Source organism: Anolis sagrei, chromosome 10 (assembly GCF_037176765.1).
Source record: "Anolis sagrei isolate rAnoSag1 chromosome 10, rAnoSag1.mat, whole genome shotgun sequence".
In the NCBI taxonomy this organism is placed as follows: domain Eukaryota; kingdom Metazoa; phylum Chordata; class Lepidosauria; order Squamata; family Dactyloidae; genus Anolis; species Anolis sagrei.
The window spans coordinates 13734963-13761173 of record NC_090030.1 but is presented as its reverse complement, the minus strand read 5'-3'; the positions used below and the strand labels follow the sequence as shown (position 1 = coordinate 13761173).

Here is a 26211-nt window from a genome sequence, read left to right as displayed (position 1 = left end):
CACCCTAGCACCTCCTGCGTGGGAAATTCAGGGCTATAAATAAGAAGCAGGAGCAGTTAGTTTTTGCTGCTAACAACGACCCTGATACCGATGTTTTCACTCCAATGGAATCTGCTTTGTGTCTGCTGCTAAGGACTTAGTTCATTCCCTGTTGTCTGATGGAAGACTGGTGTTTCTTTTGGGACTTTGTAAGAGACTTTAATTTGTGCCTGGATTAAGACTTCCTTGTTTTCTTTTGCACTTTTCAATTGCATTTACTTATCCTTTGTGTTTGCTGAAGTAAAGCATCTTTCTTTTATTTTCATCATTGTCTAAAGGCCGTTTTTGAAGGGCAACTAGGACAATGTTGTTTCTGAGTGTGGGAATGAAACTGCTTTGGAAGATGACAGGCAGTGAAGGGAGGATAACATGAGCTCATCGGAAGAAGCAGCTGGCTTAGACAAAGATACCAGGCTGCTCCTGCGATGGGAAAAATTCAAGTGCAAGCAAAGCCATGGGAAGGAGAGGCAGAAGGAGGCCTCTCAAGGTCAACAGAATGCTGTCATGTATTACAGCCCTTAAATTAGAAAGAACATTAGGAAGAACTTCCTGACTGTGAGAGCCGTTCAACAGTGGAACTCTCTGCCCGGAGTGTGGTGGAGGCTCCTTCTTTGGAGGCTGGATGGCCATCTGTCAGGGTGCTTTGAATGCAATATTCCTGCTTCTTGGCAGGGGGTTGGACTGGATGGCCCATGAGGTCTCTTCCAACTCTTTGATTCTATGATCCTCTCCTGATGTTTCGTCCACATCTATGGCAGGCAGCCTCAGAGGTTGTGAGGTCTGTTGGAAATTAGATAAGTGGGGTTTATATATCTGTGGAATGTCCAGAGTGGGAGAAAAGCAAGGGTGAATGTTGTAATTGGCCACTTTGATTAGCATTGAATGGCTTTGCAGCTTCAAAGCCTGGCTGGTTGCTGCCTTGGGGGATCCTTTGTTTGGAGGTGTTAGCTGGCCCTGATGGAGCCCCCGGTGGCGCAGTGGGTTAAAGCCCTGTGCCGGCAGGACTGAAGACCGACCGGTCGCAGGTTCGAATCCGGGGAGAGACGGATGAGCTCCCTCTATCAGCTCCAGTTCCTCATGCGGGGACATGAGAGAAGCCTCCATCAAATCATCCGGGTGTCCCCTGGGCAACGTCCTTGCAGACGGCCAATTCTCTCACAACAGGAGCGACTCCTGACACGACAAAAAAAAAAAAAAAAAAAAAAAGCTGGCCCTGATTGATTCTTGTCTGAAATGTCTCTGTTTTTTGAGTGTTGCTCTTTATTTACTGTCCTGATTTTAGAGATTTTTTAATATATTGTTAGCAAGATTTTGTTCATTTTCATGGTTTCCTCCTTTCTCTTGAAATTGTCCACATGCTTATAAAAAAATCATTCTCATTACTTTTGGGACAGACCACAAACATGAAAATATTCCAAAATCCGAAACACCTCTGATCCCAAACATAACAAATACTCAACTTATTTTATGATTATTCCTCCATCCTCTTTTTCCTTTTTAGCAAAATATTGGGGAATTTAAGTTAAGCTCATAGTTCAGTACAAAGATAAAGAATGTTTTAATATTGTTTAATTACTATTATGCAGAAGCAAGGTAAAAATCAAGGTCTTAATCCCATTGTTCATCAGAATGAAGCAAACCCATTGAATCAATGAGATGTACACACCATTCAACAAACAGGCCATATCTACTTTAGCTGGGCCTACCAATCCAAACCTTATTTTACATTTAATTTGCAATTAATTACTAAGCAGGCATGACAGTATCACCTGAAACCTGACTATGGAAGCCAATGATGCTGAAAGAATCCCCTCCCCTAAACCAGAAAACAATTTTGACAGTAGAAAATCGTAAAAAAAAAAAGAAAGATGGATGACAAAACAAAGAGAATAAATTGGTTGTAAAAAGTGGAGTTAAGGAAAGGCCTGATCAAACAACAAAGTACAATGCCTAATTCTGTAACACTCCCATTTTAATGTCCATCATTAAGTATTGCCTGAAGACTGAAATTTGGTGTGTTAGCTTCTGGTGCTGTACAAATCTGCATCTTCTGGACTGGACTGGCCATGATCCATGAGCCTGGGATCTGGTTTAAACTTTGAGGCTTTCAGCACATCTGCAAAACACACGATTGATAGTAATAAATCCAACGCCCGAATTAGCAACAAGCATTCTCAAATGGGTCTCAAAATCCCAAGTGTTTGCTACGGTTCCACCTCTGGTCCCATTTCCCTTATTAATAACAGTAGTTCTTAATAAAATCAAATTTGAGCAATGGTGCTAATCTATCTGTGATACCTGTTGAGTTTCATCCCTGGATTGCACAAGTCTCTTGTGCCATCAAGTTTCCAGAGCTCAGTGAGTAGCTAGACTAGAGATAGGATTAGGCTGAGGGATCCCTCCCCCCCACATTCCTATGCATGTTTCCCCAGAAAGGGCTTTGTGTTTACTTTTCCTCCTTGCCACTGTCTCTCCTCCTTCTTTGATGGAATTCTGTGAGGGAACTTCCTCTTTAAAGTTTTATTTCCTTTGGGTTCACTATGCGGTCTCTCCGCCATTTTCCAGTCTCTTCTGCCATTTTTTCCTTCCAGTAAGGACACATTTTGCCTCTCTCTAGGCAAAATGTAGCTGCATGGATCTTTTTTATCTTTTACCTCCTTTAGAAGATGAGATTATGAGTTATCTCCAAGACCTTTTCTATCAAGAATGTATTTGGGCTGTTGTAGGTTTTTTCGGGCTATATGGCCATGTTCTAGAGGCATTCTCTCCTGACGTTTACCTGGATCTATGGCAAGCATCCTTAGAGGTTGTGAGGTCTGTTGGAACTAGGAAAATGGGTTTATATATCCGAGGAATGACCAGGGCGGGACAAAGAACTCTTGTCTGCTGGAGCTAGGTGTGAATGTTTCAACTGGCTCCGGCCCAGCGTACCTGTCCGAACGTATTTCCTTCTACATCCCACCTCGGAGTTTAAGATCTGGGGAGGCCCTGCTCTCGGCCCCACCTGCATCACAAGTGAGGCTGGTGGGGACGAGGGACAGGGCCTTCTCGGTGGTGGCCCCTCGCCTGTGGAATGCACTCCCCGGGGAAATTAGGTCATCAACATCCCTCCTCTCTTTCAGAAGGAAGTTAAAAACGTGGATGTGGGACCAGGCCTTCGGGTAAGCTGGCAGATGGACAAAAGACAATGACGACCAGAGTAGGAAAGGACAATGACAATGCTGGATGGATTATGGATTTATGAATTGGCGAACATTGACCACAAGATGATTTTGTTGCTGCTGTTGTATTATTTTTTATTGTTTTAACTAGTCATAACTGTTAACGCTATATTTTAATTTGTACATTGTATTTTGTGAATTGTTGGGCATCGAATTGTGCCTTTTGTAAGCCGCCCTGAGTCCCCCCTGGGGGGTTGAGAAGGGTCGGGTAGAAGCACCCCAAATAAATAAATAAATAAATAAACAAACAAACTGACCACCTTGATCAGCATTTGATGGCCTGGCAGTGCCTGGGGCAATCTTTTGTTGAGAGGTGATTAGCTGTCCCTGATTGTTTCGCCTCTGTTGTTTTGCTGTTGTAATTTTAGAGGTTTTTTTTAATACTGGTAGGCAGATTTTGTTCATTTTCAAGGTTTCTTCCTTTCTGTTGAAAATGAACAAAATCTGGCTACCAGTATTAAAAAAACTCTAAAATTATAACAGCAAAACAACAGAGAGGAAACAATCAGGGACATCTAATCACCTTTCAACAAAAGATTGCCCAGGCACTAACCCACACCAAACAACTGACAAGCCATCAAATGCTAATCAAGGTGGTCAGTTGAAACATTCACACCTAGCTCCAGCAGAAAGGAGTTCTTTGGCATTCCACAGATATATAAACCCACTTTCCTAGTTCCAACAGACCTCACTACCTCTGAGGATGCTTGCCATAGATACAGATGAAACGTCAGGAGAGAATGCCTCTAGAAAATGGCCATATAGCCTGAAAAAACCTACAACAACCCAGTGATTCCGGCCATGAAAGCCTTCGACAATACAAGAATGTATTTGTTTTACTTCAATAAATAACTTTGATTCTGCAATCCTGATCCACCCTAAGTTATAGATGGCTATCCTAGCTCACCACATGTAAGTTTCTACTGGTTATGAAGTCTGCTTCTGGTACTCTGCTATATTTATGGTGTAATCACCCCAACGGAGGGTTGTTTTAAAGCTCAGATTCCCCAACAATACCTGATTTGACAGCGGGCCCCTTCCCTTCTGCCATAGACATGGCTTCTTCCTGGTGAAGAGCCTTCTCTGCATCAGACTGCATTACCAATGCTTTTCCCTCTGACTCCCGGATGATCTTGGGAGCACTTGAGATGCTTGGCCGTGTCTCTGAAAGCGGCCTTGCGACTTCCTATAATTAAGCATAAAACACCATTGTAAAAAGAATACTAAGAATTACACACTGTATTAAAGACTTATGAGAGAGTTAATTCCTGGCATTTTGTTACAAGAACTGTGGAGGAATTGATGGGGAAGTCTTACATTTGAGACTCTAGGGCAGTGTTTCTCAATCTGGGGGTCGGGACCCTTGGGGGAGGTGGCGAGGAGGGGTGTCACATGGGTCACCAAAGACCATCAGAAAACACAGTATTTTCTGTTGGTCATGGAGGTTCTGTGTGGGAAGATTGGCTCAATTCTCTCATTGGTGGAGTTCAAAATGCTCTTTGATTGTGGGTGAACAATAAATCTCAGCAACTACAACTCCCAAATGTCAAGTCTCTTTACCCCAAATTCCACCAGTGTTCACATTTGGGCATATTGAGTATTTGTGCCAAGTTTGGTCCAGATCCATCATTGTTTGAGTCCACTGTGCTCTCTGGATGTAGGTGAACTGCAACTCCAAAACTCGTAATCAATGCCCACCAAACCCTTCCATTATTTTCCCTTGGTCATGAGAGTTCTATGTGGGAAGTTTGGCTCAATTCTCTCATTGGTGGAGTTCAGAATGCTCTTTGATTGTAGGTGAACTATAAATCCCAGCAACTACAACTCCCAAATATCAAGGTCTATTTTCCATAAACTCCACCACTGTTCACGTTTGGGCATACTGAGGATTCGCGCCAAGTTTGGTCCACATCCATCATTGTTTGAGTCCACCATGCTCTCTGGATGTAGGTGAACTATAACTCCAAAACTCAAGGTCAATGCCCATCAAACCCTTCAAGTATTTTCTGTTGGTTGTGGGAGTTCTGTGTGCCAAGTTTGGTTCAATTGCATCATTGGTGGAGTTCAGAATGCTCTTTGATTGTAGGGTGAACCATAAATCCCACCAACTACAACTCCCAAATGACAAAAATCAATCCCGCCCCTCAACCCCACCAGTATTCAAATTTGGGCATATGGGGTATATGTGCCAAATTTGGTCCGGTGAATAAAAATACATCCTACATATCAGAGATTTACATGACGATTCCTAACAGTAGTTACAGTTATGAAGTAGCAACGAACATAATGTTATGGTTGGAGGTCACCACAACATGAGGAACTGTATTAAGGGGTCGCGGCATTAGGAAGGTTGAGAAACACTGCTCTAGGGAGCAAATGTCAGAGAAGCGATACTGGTCTAGATGACACAATAGGATTCAGGATCTTCCTACATCTTTAAATGTGTATGAATTTAATCTATCAGCTCATTTAGATTTTGTAAAACCGAGTTCTAAATTTAGTTAAGAAACTTTGTGGCTGGGGCCTTTCTTTTGCTTATATTCCTGGAGAAAATGCCACATGAGTTGACAGCATGTTACTCTATTGATGTAACATTACAAACAAATGGAAGTTTGGAAATTTCATTCCACAAACCAATCTAATATAGCTTACATTGCTAACAATAAAATTGTTTTATTGTTCAGCCATACCTGGATTTTAAAAAAAATCATGAATTGTGGTGCCATGACTTTTGTAATCCTTTCTGCCTGAGTGCTTTAAATACAATGTGAATGAGAGAACGTGCACCTCTGTGTTACTAAAACAAGCTTTCGATATATAAGAGAACCCACCTGAGTAACTTTTTCCTGGGCAAGTCCTCCTTCTGCAGGAGATTTTTTCGTCCATAGGGATCCTATTGCTTCATACGTTTTATGGCTTGCAGCGTAAACCTTCCCGCCTGTCACCTAGGTTAATTTTAGAAACGTTATTGGTATTGAACACAAGTTTTAAAAATATTTTTAAACATAAGTTTTAAAAATATTCAGACGTAGGCAAAATTAATTGACTTCTCCAATAAAACTGCTTGATGCAACCAACAACGGAAGAAAAAAAATTGCAATTTCTCCCCCACAAACAATCTGCTCCATCCCTATCTCATCCTGATTTTAGTATTTTTAGTATCTTAGTTTTTATCTTGCACATGCGGCCTGCTCATTGTTATGTTATGTTATTTTATTTTACTGTGTATGATTTTGCTTTAACATCTTTGTACTCATATGTTGTATGTATTTTACTGTGTTGTTATTGTGTTTTGGTTTTATTTTATTGTAATATGCCGTTGGGTTTGGCCTCATGTAAGCCACCCCGAGTCCCCATTGGGGAGATGGTAGCGGGGTATTAAATAAAGATTATTATTATTATTATTATTATTATTATTATTATTACATATGACAACCTATTAGAGGTATTCTCTAAAATGTTAAGCTTTGATGAAGAGCAAGTTTCTAAAACAATAACAACAAAAAACCCTGAAAAGCATGACAAAATTTCACTACTCCTAGCGAGCTTACCTTTGCAAAAATTACTGACTGGGCTGGATAGCAGAGTGATATCCCCAATGCGCAAAGTCCTGCAGGATAAGCAATTTTCTTTAATCGAGAACCTGCAGCAAACCAAAAGGAAAACACTGAAGCAAGAGGTGGGAAAAGTGAAGACAGTGGGCTGTATGTAACCCCAAAGCTTTTTCTGTGCCCCCCCCCCCCTAAATTCTTTTGGCCCCTAAAGTACAAAACTGGGCTGATAGAAGCCTCCAGGGGATGTGACGGGTCATTTTGGGCCATATCCTTCCTGTTTCAAACCAAATAGGATGCTACAAGTTGAGTCTCCCTTATCCAAAATGCTTGGGACTAGAAGTGCTCTGGACTTTTTGAATATTTGTATAAGCAAATACAAGTATTTCAAAAGCACAAAGTACCCCCAACTAATGGTCACCCAGCCTCTGCTTAAAAACCTCCAAAGGAGCTTTCACCAGACTCTGAGGCAGGGAGTTCCCCTGTTGAACAACAATTCTTTCGGTCAGAAAGTTCTTCCTAATGTTCAGGTGGAACCACGCTAAAACAGTAGATGTGGCTCTTAATGAAACATGCCGCATCATCACAAGGTGTCTGTGCCCTACACCACTGGAGAAATTACACTGTTTAGCCGGTATTGCACCACCTGACATCTGCCGGGAAGTAGCAGCCAAAAGTGAAAGGACCAAGGCCGTGACATCTCCAGCTCATCCCCTGTTTGGATATCAGCCAGCACGTCAACAACTTAAATCAAGAAAAAGTTTTCTAAGATCTACAAAGACACTCGCTGGAACACCCCAGCAAGCAAGAGTCCAAAAGTGGCAGGCTCAAACCCAGAACCTCAATCCATGGCTGATACCAAAAGAGAGACTCCCCCCTGGGCACACAGAAAACTGGGCGACTTGGAAGGCGCTGAACAGACTGCGCTCTGGCACCACGAGATGCAGAGCCAACCTCAAGAAATGGGGCCACCAAGTGGAATCCACGACATGCAAGTGTGGAGAAGAGCAAACCACAGACCACCTGCTGCAATGCAACCTGAGCCACATGCACAATGGAGGACATTCTTGCAGCTACACCAGAGGCACTCCAAGTGGCCAGCTACTGGTCAAAGGACATTTAATCAACTACCAAGCTTGGAAACTTTGTGTTTTGTTTGTCTGTTTGTTTGTTTAAAAATGGAATGCAAATGTCTGGTCTGCCCCTGACACGATAAATAAGGTGGAATTTCCTTTCCTATCATGGGAACCGATTGGTGTATTATTTATTTATTTATTTACTAGATTTCTATACCGCACCTCTCAGGGTGACTTGGAGTGGTTAACAACTGGCAACAATTTGATGCCAAACAATCAAGCCTACTTCCTTTACCACCGAAAACAAAGCTGTCACTGTCTCTGCTTCTTTCAGATTTTGAACCATTTCAGATGAGGGATGTTCAGCCATACCTGGAGAATGAGCAACTCCTTACCTTTCCTTGCTAGGACGACCCCAGTCAGTCCTGAAATTGTAATCACCCCAACTTTGGGAAGAAACTCTGGAGGTGGATTCTTCAGATAAACATAAGTATCTTAAAAGTAAGCAGAATTATTTTCAAAGAATTTATAATAGCACAGAAAGCAGATGCGTTATCAAATAATATTTTGACATTTGCCTGTGGTTATGGTAACATGTTTTGAGAGGAAAATACTCACCCACCTTTTCCAAACTGTATAGAAGATATTATTCCATTTTTGACCCAAAGATAAGCATCCTGTGCAAATGGAATAGAAGACAAAACGTCTGTATAGGAAGGCAGCAAGAAGTCCCGATCTTTTATTTACAAAAGCTCAATTAATTTGACAAAAAGAAGAGAACTTAAGAATTTCTGGCATTGTCTTTACAACTTCTTTTCAACTGTCGTAACCACTGCATTTTAGGAAAGGGAGGAGAGACGAATGTCATGCTGCTGCCTTTCTGAATTTGCATCCAAAATGTAATAAGCATAAAGAGACAAAATAGATGCTATTGTTTAACAAACCGCTCAACTATAGCAGGGCTGCTTAAACTTTTTCCACTCATGATCTCTTTACATGACCCTAGGTATATATGTATACAAAATAGGCTTAATAACTTGAACTGATAATAAATCAGCATTTGCTAGGCTGGCTAAATAGGTTGATTTTCCAGCTGAAACATCTTCTCCACTGTAAACATTGCACCTTGTTGCTCACAGATTTGTGTGAATGGGTGGCATTCAGAAACGTTTAACTTTGCCAAATATTTTGTGACCTCAACACTGACCCAAGAGGACCCCATCTGGGGTGGGAACCACAGTTTACAAAGCAAAGCCCTATAGGAAGCCACCACATTTTGAGATAATGTGTTTTCGAACACTTTACCTTGTTAGATAAGAAGACTATAGGTCAGGGGTCCTCAAACTAAGGCCCGAGGGCCGGGTACAGCCCTCAGAGGTCATTTAGCCGGCCCTCGCTCAGGGTCAACCTAAGTCTGAAATGACTTGAAAGCACACAACAATAACAAAAATCCTATCTCATCAGCCAAAAGCAGGCAGACATTTCCCACTGAAATACTAATAAGTTTATATTTGTTAAAATTGTTCTTCATTTTAATTATTGTATTGTTTTAAGTGATTTTTGCAGTACAAATAAGGTATGTGCGATGTGCATAGGAATTAATTCATTTTTTTTTCAAATTATAATCCGGCCCTCCAACAGTTTGAAGGATTGTGACCTGGCCCTCTGTTTAAAAAGTTTGAGGACCCCTGCTATAGGTGTATACATTGGTTTAAGGTAACTTTGCAATTATTCTCCAACTGAAATTTTCACTGTGTCTTAAAAAATCAATGAAACAATAAGAACTACAGTCAGCCCTACACATCTGCAGATTTAGCTTTTGTGGGATTTGATTAAAATGTCTGCTTTTGGAATCTCTAGATATAATAATAATAATAATAATAATAATCCTGAACTCACAATCGTGTTAAAAAACAAAGTATGGATCATCAATGTTGCAATCCCAAATGACAGCAGGATTGCAGAGAAACAACTGGAAAAGTTGACACGATATGAGGATTTAAAAATCGAACTGCAAAGACTCTGGCACAAGCCAGTCAAGGGGGTCCCAGTGGTGATCGGCACACTGGGCGCAGTGCTTAAAGACCTAGCCTGCACTCCAACACACTCAGCGCTGACAAAATTACCATCTGCCAGCTGCAGAAAGCCACCTTACTGGGATCTGCACGCATTATTCGCCAATACATCACACAGTTCTAGACACTTGGGAAGTGTCTGATGTGTGATTCAATTCAACAGCCAGCAGAGTGTCTGCTGTGGACTCATCTTGTTGTGTTTCAATAATGGAGAAAACAATGCAACAATAGAGCATGCCACTGACATAGATTGTCTCCAAAATGTTCAAAATCTTTTATATCCTGTCAAGCTAGTTTTCCACACTGACGCTACAGGTTTCATCTAGACAACAGCAGAAGATCAAGTAATAATAATAAAAATTATTATTATTATTATTATTATTATTATTATTATTATTATTTGAAGCACAACAAGTCTGTTGTGGACTCATTTTGTTGTGTTTCTAATAATAATAATAATAATAATAATAATAATAATACGCTTTATTGGAATTGCTTTGGAGGACCTAGAGATTTCTAGAGAGTTGTTTTCTCAAGTATATAACAAAGTATATTTTTTTCTATCTACAGCTTTTCATTTTTCATGGGAATTCTACTCCTTTCAGCCCCACCCCCAAATGAGAGTCTGGTATATAGCAGATTTCTTTTATAGCTATTGAGCAAATTAAGAAATGTATAGAATTATATTGGAGTAACAGACTAGCTTGTCTAGGACTCTGTGGTATACCTCTAGCAGTCTGGAAAACCCTTTGGAACAGAATGAAGGTCTATGGAAGGAGAGGAAGCTCAAATTCTGTTGGTGTTGGATATTAAATCACACCACTGGATAATTCTAGGGGAAAAGTCTTCATACTTAAACATTGTTCTGAATATACACCACAAGAGGTCACTACCCCCTTAAGTTTAGGGAACCAAGAGAAATAAGGAAGCGATTCTGGAAATTAAAATAATGAGAGCTTGAACCATTGAATGTATAATATTATAATGTAATACAATATACTAGTAACAATAATACAATTTTATAATTATATATTTACATTACATGTAATATTACTAATAATATTACAATATAATGGTATAGTGAAATATAGCAATATATAATACTGATATTGTACTATGCTAATAATATAATATATTGTATGGAAATATATATTGTAAGCTGCTCTGAGTCCTCTTCGGGGTGAGAAGGATGGCATATAAATGCCGTAAATAAGTAAATAAACCAGTATTACAAAATTCTGAGACAGGTACAAAATTCAAACCTAAGACAGAAGTAGTGTTTATTCTTGCCAGCAAGAAGGCAACATCAAAAGTGCCATAAATGAGTAAATACAACTGCCAACTTCTACAGTTATTCCATTTATGTTCCCTGTGGCATTTTAAACTCATGGGAGCTTTGCAGAGGAACACGGAGCCCTTCAAAAAGTGATTTTAGTCACTTTTTAATTACAAAAATGTAAACCAAGTACTGAATGGATACAATGATCAGCAAAAGCTGTAGTTCTATATAAGCAGTTGTCTCTCTGTTGGTAGGTGTCACTATGAGAAAGCCTCAGTGTTAATTTGTCTCAGTGTGAGAGAGGAGTCAGTGTGAGAGAGCCCTCAGTGTGAGAAGGCCTCAGTTGAGGTTGGCCTCAGTGTTAGCAGGCCAAGTGTGAGAAGTTTCAGTGAAAGGAAGCGCCAGGTTGAAGGCCCTCGTGTGTGAAGCTTCAGTGTAAAAGCTCCTGTGTAACTTTGGTGTGAGAAGAGGCTCTGTGAGAGCAAAGCTGTCTATCTGCATGAGAAAGAAGCCCAGTGTGGAAGCAAAGAAGGAAGTATAAAGAACTTTATTTGTGTTATGGAAACCTTGTTATTGTAAATAGTGTAACCATATTACTTTACTACAAAGAAAAGCCTCCTATGAAAGAGATATCATTGGTCTGTGTGTTTTTGTTCTTTTTTCACTTTTTGCTACTGGCGCTGGGTCACGCTATTGCTAATAAGTTACTCTGCTGTACTTTATGAGATAAGCCCACTTGCCCAACAATTCCGAACATGAAAAAAAATCTGAATGTGAAACATACTGAGAATCTAACTAAATAGATTATCAAGCTGATTAAAAATTGTGACTGTTCCATATGTGTTGTGAATAGTCAACGCATATGAGGAAATTCCCAGTATATCTATTTGTCTCATATTCTTACCTTGCATCCATTTATGTAGGAACTTGTTGTCTTTCTTACTGATGAAATTGCATTTTGCAGGCGTCCAGGCTTTTCATCAATATACCTTGATTCAAGAGGTGGCGCGTTATAAATGGGAAGCTGGAGGGGAAGGAGGAGGGAAATTGTCAGAGAGGCTGAAGTTGGGGAAAGAAGGACAAGACTGGGTAACTTTCCTTATCTTGAAACATGTTTCCAGAGATAAAAGCAGGGTATAAATACATATGATGGCGATGATAATAATTTTAGCAATACACAACAACAAAGCAAAAGTTTGCAATTTTTCATCTTGAAGCAAAGGACAAGATGCTGGCCTAACTAGAGACAGAATTTGCATCTTTTTAAGGGCTTAATATTCTTTCCTCTGGGTTGCTGTGAGTTTTCTGGGCTGTATGGCCATGTTCCAGAAGCATTCTCTCCTGATGCTTCACTACATCTATGGCACACATCCTCAGAGGTTGAGGGGTCTGTTGGAAATGAGGCAAACGAGGTTGGACATTCCACAAATATATAAACCTAACTTACCTAGTTTTCAACAGATCCCTCAATCTCTGAGAATGCCAGCCATAGATGTAGGTGAAATGTCAGGAGAGCATGCTTCTGGAACATGGCCATACTGCTCAGAAAACTCACAGGAACTCAATAGTATGCACAATACCTGATTGCACATACAATTCTTTATGCACATTGTCCTAGATTCCAGACCATACACAGAAGCTCTGCACACAAAGCATGATGAGTAGATGAAAGCGAGGAAAAAAGATTACTCCTGCAGACCTGCTCTATTCTTTTCACACCATTATGACTAGATTGTGAAACCTCTTTCCAAGACCATGCTTCAGTGGGAGAAAGATTTCAACAACTCTGCTTCTCTTTGTCTAAACCTATATAATAACACAAAATGACATGCAGATTGCAAAAGGATGGCAGTTCAGTCTTTTCATCTATTCTTTAAATCTTTACTTCCAACTTCCAAGGGAGTCATAAAGCACCATCCAAATGTTGTGCATTTATATCACTGAGACATTTTCAAGAGAAGAATGAATAATGCTGTCATTAAAGTACAGCCATCTAAGAAAAGCTTATAAAACCGTCAACACTGAATGTCTAGTATTCATCCCACTGTGCTGTAGTTTAGAGACAAGCTTTTCTTTCAAAGCTCGAGGTAAACATTTTGCTCATCATGAATTGCAATCTCAAAGATCTCACTTTTGGGAAATGCTGAAACCATTTTAGTGAATTTTACGACCTTAAATGCAGGACAGTTTTAATATAGATAGATAAGATATAAGGCTATGTCAACCAGAGAAGTCAGCCATAGTAGAGCACCTGATGAACCAACCTGGACACAGCATATGATTTGAGAACACAGAAATGCTGGACCACTCTAACAACTACCATGTCAGGCTACACAGAGAAGCCACTGAAATCCACAAGCTCAACAGAAAGGAGAAAATCATGAAAATGAACAAAATCTGGCTATCAGTATTTAAAAAGTAAAGAAATAAAGAACAATACTAAAAAAACTGGAGAATTCCCGACAAGAAATATTCAGAGTCAGCTAACACCTTCCAACAAAGGATTCCCCCAGGCAGGAAGCAGCTAGGCTTTGAAGCTGCAAGGCCATTGAATGCTAATCAAGATGGCAAATTGCAACATTCACACTTGCCTCAAGCAGACAAGAGTTCTTTTTCCCACCCTAGATATTTCACTTGCCTATTTTCCTATAGACCTCACACCTTCTGAGGATGCCTGCCATAGATGTGGGTGAAACTGGGGAATTCCAGACAAGAAATAATCAGGGTCAGCTAACACCTTCCAACAAAGAATTCCCCCAGGCAGGAAGCAGCGAGGCTTTGAAGCTGCAAGGCCATTGAATGCTAATCAAGATGGCAAATTGCAACATTCACACTTGCCTCAAGCAGGAAAGATTTCTTTTTCCCACCCTGGATATTTCACTTGCCTAGTTTCCAACAGACCTCACACCTTCTGAGAATGCCTGTCATAGATGTGGGTGAAACGTCAGAAGCGAATGCTTCTGGAACATGGCCATACAGCCCGGAAAGCTCACAGCAACCCAGATATAAGATTATTTTTTAATTTTTTCCTCTTGTCTTATATTGTTCTCCTATCATCCCTCATCACTGAACAGAGCTAATAAGTTAGGTACTATAACCACTGCCTCTATTTTGCTACACTATTTGGTTTCCTTTAAACTTAATAAGTAGGAGAACCTTCCCCATATTTAGGTGCATCCATTCAGTTTTTCAAAGCTCAAAGCGGTCTTACAAAGCTCACCTGATGTGCCTTCACTCGATGGGATTTTGTTTCCTCCTCAGATGCAGCACAGACTTTCATAGGCACAAAAGCCAATGTCGTTGGAAGAACAGCCCATTTTGCCATCTGTTTGGGGAGCAGAAGGTTGGAGGAAATCAAGAACAAACATTAATCTGCTAAAATTCATATTAAAAGATAAAGGCTTCCCCTTGATATTAAGTCAAGTCACATCCGATTCTGGAGGGCAGTGCTCATTTCCGCTTCAAGGCTGAAGAGCTGGAGTTGTCTATAGACACCTCCAAGGTCATGTGGCCAGCATGACTGCATGGAGTGCCATTACCTTGCCGCAGAAGCAGTATCTATTGATCTATTCACATTTGTATGTTTTTGAACTACTAGGTTGGCAGAAGCTGACCCTAACAGTGGGAGCTCACCCTGCTAGCTAGATTTGAACTGCCAACCTTTCAGTCAGCAAGTTCAGCAGCTCAGCAGTTTAACCTGCTGCACCACTAGGGGCCCCCAGTAGAATATACATATAAAATCCATATAAACATCAACAAAAACAGTTGCATTAAGGTAGGAATTATGGCTTCATATGATAAAAATGAGCAGCACATTTGTGTCTGTGTTTCCATCTGTTCCTCTTTGACTTCTCCCTTGACAACAGTAGTCAAAGAAACCAAAAAGGGGTTGTCCCCATCTACACTGCCATAAAATCCAGTTTCTGAATCCAGATGATCTACTTTGAAAGGGATTACATGGCAGTGTAGATCCAGACTTAGTTTTACCTACAAACCAGAATCAGGGACAAGCAAAAGCTTGGAAATTCTCGATGGGAGCTGGTACAAACTACTGGAAATTTGCAGCCTCCTGACAATTTCCACAATGGTTTAAACATGCTTTCGCTGGCCTTGCTTGGGGTTATTAGTATGCCAACATATGCCAGGATTCATAAACTAACTCACACATTTAATTACTATTCTAAGTTTGGATGTGAATGGTTCCTTTACCTGCTCCCATGGAGAGAGAAGACCAGAAGGAGCAAAAATAGCTTCCTAATATTTTGTTCATCATTCACATCAAGGTTTATTAAGACAGAATTCTCATGATGTGCAAAAAGGGTTCGCATCTACAATCCTAAATAAGCACTACTGCCTGCCCACTAGAGATTGCGACTTCAAGCGACTAGTGGTAAAAATCACACACACAGAAGGACATTTTAACAAACCTCCTGGTTGGAATTAGCAATAAATCTTCGGAACGAAAGATCTCCCTGGTACATATATCTGGATACTGGGCAAGTTGCCCATTTTGAGCTTTGTAAGTATGTTTCCTTGACCTATAAACTGAAAATATTTTTTTCACAAATATTTATGATGTGCTCACAAACTCTTTGGTACTTATTTATTTTTAAAGTATCACAATAATTGCACAACACAACCAATACAAGTAACAAAAAGACAAAATGTAACAATACACTCTAATCTACCCCAACATCATTGCCCAGAGAAAGAAATACAATTGAAATTGACTTCTCGTCCTTCAAACAGGAGCACAAATGTACAAGCATTGCTCACTTCAATACTATTCAACTAGTATTTTAACCTCTGCCTAATAACTAAACAAAAAACCTCAAAATTCAAAACATATAAGTGTTTTTTCCCTTCTTCATGAGATTCCCAGTCTTTAGAAAAAAATCCAAATACTTCTCTCTAAACAAAGTTTACCCATTTCTGCTATTTCAAAAATCCATTTTTTGTTGGTATTTGTGAGTTTTCCCATATAATTCAACACTTTATACAAGTTCAAGCCTTGTTCCTCTTGTTTGGCAACCCCAATAAGAACTCTGATTTCAACTGTATTCTAGCTTTCACAGCATCTTGCATTGATAACAATATCTGTTTTGAATATTTCTTAGCTTTATGGCACATTAACCCTTGATGCCTTTTTATGTAACATGCTATTTATGCAAAACATTGTAGATGCTGAAAGAAGCATCCATAGCTAACCTTCCCCATCACCCGGAAGTTGGCCATTTACTGATGAACGCAACTATGAACACAATGGCAGCATGGAATAGTTGTGATCTGCATTGGTAGAGGAATTATCTATTTATGCCAATGAAATCAAAGTATTTTGGCTATACACAAGACACCAACAAAGAATTCCGTTGTCCTATTACCTTTCCAGAAGCCAGCAAATCCATTTTCATTTCTTTATAATGTTTTTACACCTTAGGGTTAGTACATAGGAGCTTTGCTGGATCAGAGCATCAGTAAATTTAGTGGAGAATCCCATTACCCAGAGTATTTTATTTATTTATTTATTTAGCGCACTTCTACCCCGCCCTTCTCAACCCCCGAGGGGGGACTCAGGGCGGCTTACAAAAGGCACAATTTGATGCCAACACAAACAATAAGATAAAGCATATATAAACAGCAATTAAAACAATCAATTATACATCATAATCAATAAAACCAATCTAGTGCTCAACGTTTGCCAGCTCAGAGTCCGTAAATTCATTCCACATTGTCAAATCCTATCAATTCTAGTCGTCAATTGTCCTTTGTCTATCTGCCAGATTACCCAAAAGCCTGGTCCCATATCCATGTTTTTAATTTCCTTCTAAGAGAGGAGGGATGTTGATGACCTAATTTCCCCGGGGAGTGAATTCCACAGGTGAGGGGCCACCACCGGGAAGGCCCTGCTCCTCGTCCCCACCAACCTCACTTGTGATAGAGGCGGGGCCGAGAGCAGGGCCTCCCCAGAAGATCTTAAACTCCGAGTCAGGACGTAGAGGGAGATACGTTCGGACAGATATGCTGGGCCGGAACCGTATAGGGTTTTGTAGGTCAAAACCAGCACTTTGAATTGTGCTCGGAACTGGATCGGCAGCCAGTGGAGTAGGCCATTAACTGTTTTTATAAAGAAGTTATGCATTTTCCAAATATAGATTAGAGAAAAAAAAACTGTGTCAATGCAGTATCCAGACGATAAAATATAAACCCTTGTCTATTCAAATATAAGCAACTGTTGTCTTATCTACAGTAGTCCAATTCAGGCCCCATCTATACTGTTACTGTGATTTTATATTTTATATATTATACTGTTTTTGTATTTATTTTTATTTTCATTATATTTTATTGTTTACATTTTATGTTGTATATTTGCTGTACTATTGGGCTTGGCCTCATGTAAGCCATCCCGAGTTCCCTTGGAGAGATGGTGGCAGAGTATAATTATTATTATTATTATTATTATTATTATTATTATCTACACTGCCATGTAATCCAGTTTCTGAATCCAGACCTTTGAACTGGATTATATAGCAGTGTAGACTCATATAACCCACTTCAAAGCAGATAAACTGGTTTCAGAAACTGGATTATATGGCAGTGTAGACAGGGCCTATGCTGTCACTTGTATGAAGGATAAGGAGGGAACAAAAGGACTGCAATTCTCATTTTCAAGATTCTGCCAGGTTCTTGTGAAACTTACTATATCCATGAATGCTCTGTAGACAATAACAACTCCTGCATCACTAATAAAATTCCCAGAAAATAACCTTTTGATTATCTGCACACAACGTCATGAAAAATACAATCAAGTAGTTCTTTCTAAGGACTTAACTAATCTCCTTGAACCATAAATTATTTCTGGCCTGTGTTTTCTCTACTTTTTACTTCCGCAAGGCCACTCAGACTAACCTCAGGCAGAACAGTGGAAATGGATAACACAAACTCACTGTGATGACAAATCAAAGAACGCTAAATAGGAGGTGGAAAGTTATAAATGCGGAAAGAACAGAGAAGGATCTGAAGGTACCCAGATGTGGAATGTTTTTTTAAAAGACATTTTGAAAACAGGGGAAGCAAGAGAGAGCAATTAACGCTCACACTTTGAACCAACTGCACAGTAATGAGCAAGGAAAAGCTCAGCAAGAGAATATAGCAGCAGGAAACGATTAACTCATGAAAAGTGCAGATGTTCAGATTCTGACTGACAGAGAGATAAAAAGTCTTCAGTCACATTTTCTGAACATTTAAATTCCCTATTTACTCAAATCGAATGCTCACCTTCTTTTGGCTAAAGTACCTTGCTAAAATTTGAGTGTGAATTAGCATCATCCAGTCATCTTAGTGCTGAGGCAAAGCAAAAAGGGAGTTGCTTCAGAAGCTGCACCCGGAGCTCCTCGTTGAGGGACCTCATCTCTCATTTAATGGTCATGCCTCAATGGTATGCAATGCTGGGATTTGTAGTTTGGCAAGGCATCAGCATTCTTTGGCAGAGAAGGTTCAAAAGCTTGTAAAACTACAGCCCCCATGATTTCACTGCATTGAACTAAGGACTTACAGTGCATTCATTCTACAGCTTAAGTGCACCCCAAGGTTTTCCTTTCAATTCCTGGAAGCTTTGGGGGTTCTAACACTTTTGTTTTTAAAGAAGGAATTCTAAGCAGGCAGCAACTGTAATGGCCAAATTACAAAAGGGCTGGTTAATCACCAATAGCAATAGATCTTTCCCAACTGGATGGTTGGGAGTTCGAGCCTGGGTCAGGGTGAGCATCCGACCTTCAGCCCAGCTTACTGTTCACCTAAGCAGTTTGAAAACAGATGTAGGTGTGAGTAGAGAAATTAGGCACAGATTAAGTGGCACCATAAAAAAGCTGGCGATCAAAGAACAGGAGGAAAGTTTGTGATCAAAAAGGCTCATTGCCATAGAGGATGGAGTAACAGCACCCCAGTGTGGCTGGAATTGAGAATAACCTCCAGGATGCCAAAATTGGAAAAATGCCAAGACACATACCTCTATCTGTCTGTCCTGTATGTCTAAAGGCATTGAATGTCTGCCGTGTATGTGTTCTGTGATCTGCCCTGAGTCCCCTTCGGGGTGAGAAGGGCAGAATATAAATGTTGTAAATAAATAAATAAGAGGGCCCTTTTTGCCACAGCAATACTTCTTTGGCTTTCAGGGTTTTGAAAATTGAGGTGCACATTAGATTCGACGTAGATTAGACTTGAGTCAATACAGTATCTAACATTTGTATCCAGAACATGCCTTACATTTAAGAAGGGAGAAGGGCAGAATATAAATGTTGTAAATAAATAAATAAATGGGGGCCCTTTTTGCCACAGCAATACTTCTTTGGGTTTCAGGGTTATTAAAATTGAGGTCCACATTAGATTCGACGTAGATTAGACTTGAGTCAATACAGTATCTAGTCTTTGTATCCAGAACATGCCTTACATTTATATGTTTCTCATGACGTAAAGATATCGGAGACAGTATTTTATATTTCAAAGTGAAGTATATTATTTATTATTATTATTATTTATTTGCACTTGTTAACCGCCACTCTCAGCCCGAAGGCGACTCGTGGTGGTGTACAGAACATAGAACATAAAGTCAACAGTTACAATAGATCAGGACCATAACACACATCTTACTAACACACAGCTAATTAAACTAAAAATCCGCTTCGTCTTGTTTGGGTCATAATCAGTCCATTCCGGTGGTCATTCCAAAAACATAGCACTTAGTTGAAGGCCTTTTCGAAGAGCCAGGTTTTCAGGCCCCTGCGGAAGGCCATGAGGGAAGGCGCCTGTCTGATTTCAGCAGGGAGGGAGTTCCACAGCCGGGGGGCCACCACCGAGAAGGCCCGCTCTCTAGTCCCCGCCAGGCGTGCCTGTGAGGCAGGCGGGACCGAGAGAAGGGCCTCCCCGGATGATCTCAAGGTCCTCGTGGGCTCGTAGGCCGAGATGCGGTACTCAAGGTATTTTGGGCCGGAACCATTTAGGGCTTTGTAGGTTAGCACCAGCACCTTAAATTGGGCCCGGTAGCTGATCGGCAGCCAGTGGAGCTGGGACAGCAAGGGCGTTGTGCATTTGTATACATTTGTATGATAGAAGGCTGACTATACAAGGAACCCGAGCTTCCTAGCTCCCTCCTCTTCTAGATTTTAACATAAGAAGGGTGGCAAATCCACGTTTGTGAGGCAAAATTTGAAAAAAAAAGTTCTGTTCCTGGTTTGAAAGTGTTATTTCCTGTTTAACTGTCCGGTACTTACTTTAAAAACCAGTGTAATACTCCAGGAACTTTGTTCTGTGGGTGCCACAAACTAGGTTGAATTGGTTGAGACTTGAAGGGAGATCAATTAAAAAACTATAGCAAAATGTGTTGGAGGATGTCCCTCCCACAACAGCAGTCTAATAAACATTTTCCATGTTTTTTATGGCAGAAACAATTTGGAAACGACATTTATAACCCAGGAACAATCATTATGTTACATAGAGTTATCATTTTGCTATGTGCCTTATTCTGTGCACTGCCATATCAAAAATTGCTGAGGAATCTAGTTTTCTCTATGCAACATGTTTGAAAACTGAGTGGGAAGGGTGTTAAATAAAGTTATGTATGCAGTATAGAAACGCATTCCACAGTGTTCAGAGGGTTAGCAACTGTGCCTTGGTTTCTGGAATTAGCTCCGTTCTTGACAGGCACTAATTGCTTTGCAGCGCAATGTCTATTGAAGTCGACTGTGCAATGATTAACAGGACGCTTCTGTACATCACTTCACTGCCCAGCAATTACTCTGAAGCTATTATTCAAAAGGAGGATTTATTCAGCAAAAGAAATCCCATTAAAATCACAAGGCTCAGCCAGACCTAAGGAGATGGCTTTGTTTTCACTGCATCTGGAAAAGCTCAACTGAGAGCTTTAAGTCTTTATCACAGTTCTCTTCCTTCCGCTTATTTCCATAAATAGCAAATTCATTTTCAAAGTGTTGATCCTTATACAGTTCTGAATTATGTTTTATATACCAAATAAGAGAGACCTGCCAAAGCAGACCAAGGCCTGATGTGGGCCAGTATTGTATTTATACAGTGCCCAGACATAATAGCGGTTTATGGGTCAATGGAAGAACACAGATAATAATAATAATAATAATAATAATAATAATAATAAATTTATTACCTTCTTCCCTGGCATATATTTAGAGACCTTTTCCTTGCAATTTCAAGGATGAATGCAAAAATGGAGGTGCTTTGCATATGCTCAGGAACCCTCTCGTCTCCACAACCATTCACACTCCAATGGCCAGTGTAGGGCAGGTTTTCCTTATTCTAACTACTCCAAAATGGTCCCTATCAGTGGCTGAAACGGTGTTATCTTTGCTTCCTATATTAAAGTACTGTATTACAAATATTGCGTACAACACACAAAAGTATTTCATATATTGTGTATAAAAATACAAAGTGTAGGTGGAACATAAAGGGATTACTGTTTGGAATCGCATCTGTAAGATATATGTGTGTGTGTTTGTGTATAAAACCACATTCTATTGCTACTATATGTCAATTCTGTATTGATGTTTGGTATAATATTGCTACTATATGTATATGTATATAATATTGCTACTATATGTCAATTCTGTATCTGTTTTTGGCACAAATAGGTGTGTGTATATGTGTGTATACACATACACATAATATTGCTACTATGTCAATCCTGTATCTGTTTTCGGTACAAATGTGTGTGTGTATATATATATATATATAGAGAGAGAGAGAGAGCTATTATATATGTATCTGTATCTGGTTTTGATACAAGTGTATGTGTGTGTGTATATATATATATATATTAGGCCTGTCGGTTTCGTTTCGTTAATTCGTTATTTCGTATTAAAATCGTTATTTTTTGCATATCCGAAGCGATATCAAAACATATTTTTAAACCCGGAAGGGTTTAAAAATATCGAAGCAGCAGCCCCATGTATTTTACGAGCTGAAGCTCCGCTCGTTAATGGCATGGAGGCTGCTGCTGAGCGCGCCATCCGGCTCTGGCTCCTCCTCTTCCTCCGGAGCCCATTGGATAGCGCGCGCGCGCTCACAAGCGGCCTCCGCGCGCCATCCGGCTCTGGCTCCTGCGCCCCCCTCCTCCTCCTCCTCCTCCTCCTCTTCCTCCCAGCTGGGAGGAAGAGGAGGAGGAGGAGGAGGGGGGGGGGCGCAGGAGCCGGAGCCCATTGGATGGCGCGCGCGGGCTCACAAGCGGCCTCCGCGCGCCATCCGGCTCTGGCTCCTGCGCCCCCCTCCTCCTCCTCCTCCTCCTCCTCCTCCTCTTCCTCCCAGCTGGGAGGAAGAGGAGGAGGAGGAGGAGGAGGGGGGGGCGCAGGAGCCGGAGCCCATTGGATGGCGCGCGCGGGCTCACAAGCGGCCTCCGCGCGCCATCCGGCTCTGGCTCCTCCTCTTCCTCCGGAGCCCATTGGATGGCGCGCGCGCGCGCTCACAAGCGGCCTCCGCGCGCCATCCGGCTTGTGTGACTTTTCAGGGCTGTATGACCATGTTCCAGAAGCATTCTCTCCTGACATTTTGCCCACATCTATGGCAGGCATCCTCAGAGGTCTGTTGGAAACTAGGCAAATGGTGAGTTATATATCATCTAATATATCTATGGAATGTCCAGGGTGGGAGAAAGCCATTCAATGCTAATCAAGGTGACCATTACTGCAACATTCACACTTAGCCTGTTTGATCAAGAAAAATTTTTTTTCTAAAATGTTTTGTAAATAATAACGAAAATTCGTAAATAACAAAACATTTTTTTGGAAAGTTTTGTAAATATTTTAAATATCGAAACAAAAAAACACCCCAATTAAGAATCGAATTTAGAAACAAATTTTTTCTTGATCAAACAGGCCTAATATATATACATACACTTGTAGCTTATAGTAACTATATACACACACACTTGTAGCATATAGTGACATATAGTAGCAATATATATAATATTGCTACTATATGTCAATTCTGTATCTGTTTTTGGTACAAGTGTGTGCATATATATGTGTGTGTGTGTGTGTATATATATACACACACACACACACAATTCTGTATCTGGTTTTGATACAAACATATGTGTGTGTGTATATATATATATACACACATACATACATGTAGCATATAGTAGCAACGCACACACATACACAAACCTGTATATATAATATTGCTACTATATGTCAATTCTGTATGTTTTTGGTAGAAGTGTGTGTGTGCATATATGTGTCTGTATATTTATTTATTTATTTATTTATTTATTATTTACTTTGCTTATATACCGCTGTTCTCAGCCAAGGGGCAACTCACAGCGGTGTATATATATACACGCACAATTCTGCATCTGGTTTTGATACAAGTATGTGTATCTGTATATATATATATACACACACACAATTCTGCATCTGGTTTTGATACAAGTTTGTGTGTGTGTATACATACATGCATGTAGCATATAGGAGCAACACACACACACTTGTAGTATATATAATATTGCTACTATATGTCAATTCTGTATCTGTTTTTGGTAGAAGTGTGTGTATATATGTGTGGGTGTATATATATATATATATACACACACACAATTCTGTATCTGGTTGTGATAAAAATATGTGTGTGTGTGTATATATACACACATACATACATGTAGCATATAGTAGTAACACACACACATACACAAACCTGTATATATAATATTGCTATTATATGTCAATTCTATATGTTTTTGGTAGAAGTGTGTGTGTGCATATATATGTGTGTCTGTATATATATACACACACAATTCTGCATCTAGTTTTGATACAAATATGTGTGACACACATACATACATGTAGCATATAGTAGCAACACACATACACAAACCTGTATATATAATATTGCTACTATATGTCAATTCTATATGTTTTTGGTAGAAGTGTGTGTGTGCATATATGTGCGTCTGTATATATATACACACACACAATTCTGCATCTGGTTTTGATACAAGTATGTGTATTTGTATATATATATATATCCACACACACAATTCTGCATCTGGTTTTGATACAAGTATGTGTATGTGTATATATACATACACACACACAATTCTGCATCTGGTTTTGATACAAGTTTGTGTGTGTGTATATATATATGTATATATACACACATACATGCATGTAGCATATAGCAGCAACACACACACTTGTAGTATATATAATATTGCTACTATATGTCAATTCTGTATGTTTTTGGTACATGTGTGCATGTGTGTGTTTGTGTGTGTATATATACACACACGTAGCATATTGTAGAAACACACACTTGTAGTATATTGAATATTGCTACTGTGTCAATTCTGTACCTGTTTTGGGTAGAAGTATGAGTGTGTGTATAGCTACTCTATGTCAATTCTGTATTTGTGTTTGGTGTGTGTTTGTGTGTGTGTATGTATATATATACACACACATAGCATATTGTAGAAACACACACTTGTAGTACAGTATATTGAATATTGCTACTGTGTCAATTCTGTACCTGTTTTGGGTAGAAGTATGAGTGTGTGTATTGCTACTCTATGTCAATTCTGTATTTGTGTTTGGTGTGTGTGTATGCATCTATGTGTTTTTATCTATATCATGTATTGTATTTTAAAATGTTCTTATGTTTTGTTTTTGGTACATGTGTGCATGTGTGTGTTTGTGTGTGTATATATACACACATGTAGCATATTGTAGAAACACACACTTGTAGTATATTGAATATTGCTACTATGTCCATTCTGTATCTGTTTGGGGTAGAAGTATGAGTGTGTGTATTGCTACTCTATGTCAATTCTGTATTTGGTGTGTGTGTGTATGCATCTATGTTTATGTTTTTAATCTATGTAATGTATTGTATTTAAAAATCTTCTTATGTTTGTGTTTTTGTTGTACCCTGCCTCGAGCCATCAGGAGAGGCAGGTAATAAATAAATTGTATTATTATTATTAGAAAGAATTGCAAAACAGGCCTGGTTCAAAGTATTTCGGGCAAAAGGGAGACTGAAACTAAAAGTCAAACTGGGAGTGCGGGGCCAAGTTGTGTTTGTCCTACAGTGTAGATCAGGCCTGGGCAAACTTGGCCCCTCCAGGTGTTTTGGACTTCAACTCCCACAATTCCTGACAGCCTCAAGCCCGTTCCAAAGGAACGGGCTTGAGGCTGTCAGGAATTGTGGGAGTTGAAGTCCAAAACACCTGGAGTGGCCAAGTTTGCCCGTACCTGGTGTAAAAGCACCCAGTCTCCTTTCCCACTCTGCACATGCTCACGACACTCTTTCCCTTTGCCTCATTGAGGCTTCAGAAACACTGAGAGGCCTTACAATCAGCACAGCCACTCACCTTGGCCGCCATCTTGGCCCTGCAGGCGACGTCACCGTCAGGAGGCGGTGCTTCAAAAAGACAGCCAACCAGGATTGGCGGAGACAAGAGTTCCAGGCGCCCAAGTCCCGCCCACACGCGAGGGACAGCCGCCGATTGGGAATGGCGCTGGCCCAATCAGGTAAGAGATGTCACCCCCAGGAGGCAGAGCTATCTCTTCCTTCTGCCCCTCCCCTCCCTGGATGCTCTTTCCTCTTCTCTTTCTGTTTCTCCCTTTCCTTCTTTTGCTCTCTCTCCTACATTTCGCCTTTCCTTTGTTTTCCTTCCTTTCTTCCACTTTACTCTTCCCTTTTCCACTTTCTTTCCTTCCCTCTTTTTTCTTTCTTTCCTCTCCCCTTCCTCTTTTCTCCCTTCCTTCCTTCCCCTTCTTTTTTCCCCTTCCTCCCTTGCTTCCTCCCTCCCTCCCTTCTTTCCTTCCTTCCTTCTTTCCTTCCGTTTTCCTTCCTTTCTTCCTTCCTTTTTCCTCCCTCCCTCTCTCCCACCCTTCCTTCCTTCCTTTTTTCCTTCCTTCCTTCCTTCCTTTTTCCTTCCTCCCTCCCTCCCAA

At 40.3% G+C, this 26211-nt stretch overlaps 1 protein-coding gene across 4 annotated transcripts; it reads right to left on the bottom strand.

Annotated features, from left to right (window-relative positions):
• Nucleotides 1-1591: 1591 nt before the first annotated feature.
• Nucleotides 1592-25693, bottom strand: APOOL (apolipoprotein O like). Of its 4 annotated transcripts, none has more exons than XM_060756290.2 (10): nucleotides 25628-25693; nucleotides 15669-15786; nucleotides 14462-14566; nucleotides 12146-12265; nucleotides 8510-8564; nucleotides 8283-8381; nucleotides 6812-6903; nucleotides 6092-6205; nucleotides 4278-4446; nucleotides 1592-2155 (listed from the first exon to the last, which is right to left on the bottom strand). In XM_060756290.2, the coding sequence occupies exons 2-10, from the start codon at nucleotides 15720-15722 to the stop codon at nucleotides 2058-2060; spliced, it is 906 nt and encodes a 301-aa protein (XP_060612273.2). In that variant the 5' UTR covers nucleotides 15723-15786; nucleotides 25628-25693; the 3' UTR covers nucleotides 1592-2057. The 4 variants fall into 4 exon arrangements, with proteins under 4 accessions (XP_060612273.2, XP_067327644.1, XP_060612274.2 ...); XM_067471543.1 differs by lacking the exon at nucleotides 25628-25693 and adding an exon at nucleotides 21416-21543; XM_060756291.2 differs by lacking the exon at nucleotides 15669-15786 and having other exon boundaries at nucleotides 25628-25686.
• Nucleotides 25694-26211: the final 518 nt, after the last annotated feature.